We start from the raw sequence: 646 nt of genomic DNA, 5'->3' as shown, positions 1-646 counted from the left end.
GCCGGTCCTGGTGGTTCCTTATCCCATCCTGGCCTCGGGGGAGACCGCCAAAGAGGGCAAGACCTACAGGTAGGCACCCCCCCACCCCGCTCGGGGGGGGCCGGGGTGATGTTGGGGCGCTCCCCCCCTGCACCCCAGCCCGGTTCCCTGCGGGGTTCTCCACGCCCCCCCCCACCTCTCCAGGTGTAAGGTCTGCCCCTTGACGTTCTTCACCAAGTCGGAGATGCAGATCCACTCCAAGTCACACACAGAGGCCAAGCCCCACAAGTGCCCCCATTGCTCCAAATCCTTCGCCAACGCCTCCTACCTGGCCCAGCACCTGCGCATCCACCTGGGCGTCAAACCCTACCACTGCTCCTACTGCGAGAAGTCCTTCCGCCAGCTGTCCCACCTCCAGCAGCACACCAGGTGAGGGCGGGGCCGCCCGCGGGGCTGGGGAGGGCCCCTCAGACCTGTCTTCCCTTGGTGGGTGTTGGGGTGTCCCCTCGGCATCTCTCGTGCCATACTCATTGTCTACACTGTGCTCGTTAGACCCACCGCCTTCATCATCCCCATAGTGCTCATCATCTCTAGAACCTTCACTGTCCCCACCATACATGTCTCCAGCACCTTTATTGTCCCCACCACACTTGTTCATCTCCACTGC

At 63.2% G+C, this 646-nt stretch overlaps 1 protein-coding gene across 1 annotated transcript in view; it reads left to right on the top strand.

Annotated features, from left to right (window-relative positions):
• Window positions 1–412, top strand: part of LOC103768791 (zinc finger protein 362-like) — a gene marked incomplete at its 5' end in the record, with an annotated part of 733 nt that extends 321 nt beyond the window's left edge. Inside the window, 2 exons of the mRNA XM_008935945.1 lie at window positions 6–69; window positions 184–412. Of these exons, the coding sequence (XP_008934193.1) occupies window positions 6–69; window positions 184–412 (293 nt within the window). The remainder of the gene's footprint in view (window positions 1–5; window positions 70–183) is intronic.
• Between the last annotated feature and the right edge of the window lie 234 nt (window positions 413–646).

This window comes from Merops nubicus, unplaced genomic scaffold, assembly GCF_000691845.1.
Source record: "Merops nubicus isolate BGI_N331 unplaced genomic scaffold, ASM69184v1 scaffold43012, whole genome shotgun sequence".
Taxonomy (NCBI): domain Eukaryota; kingdom Metazoa; phylum Chordata; class Aves; order Coraciiformes; family Meropidae; genus Merops; species Merops nubicus.
Note: the sequence above shows the minus strand (reverse complement) of the source record. Positions and strands in the feature narration are given on the sequence as shown.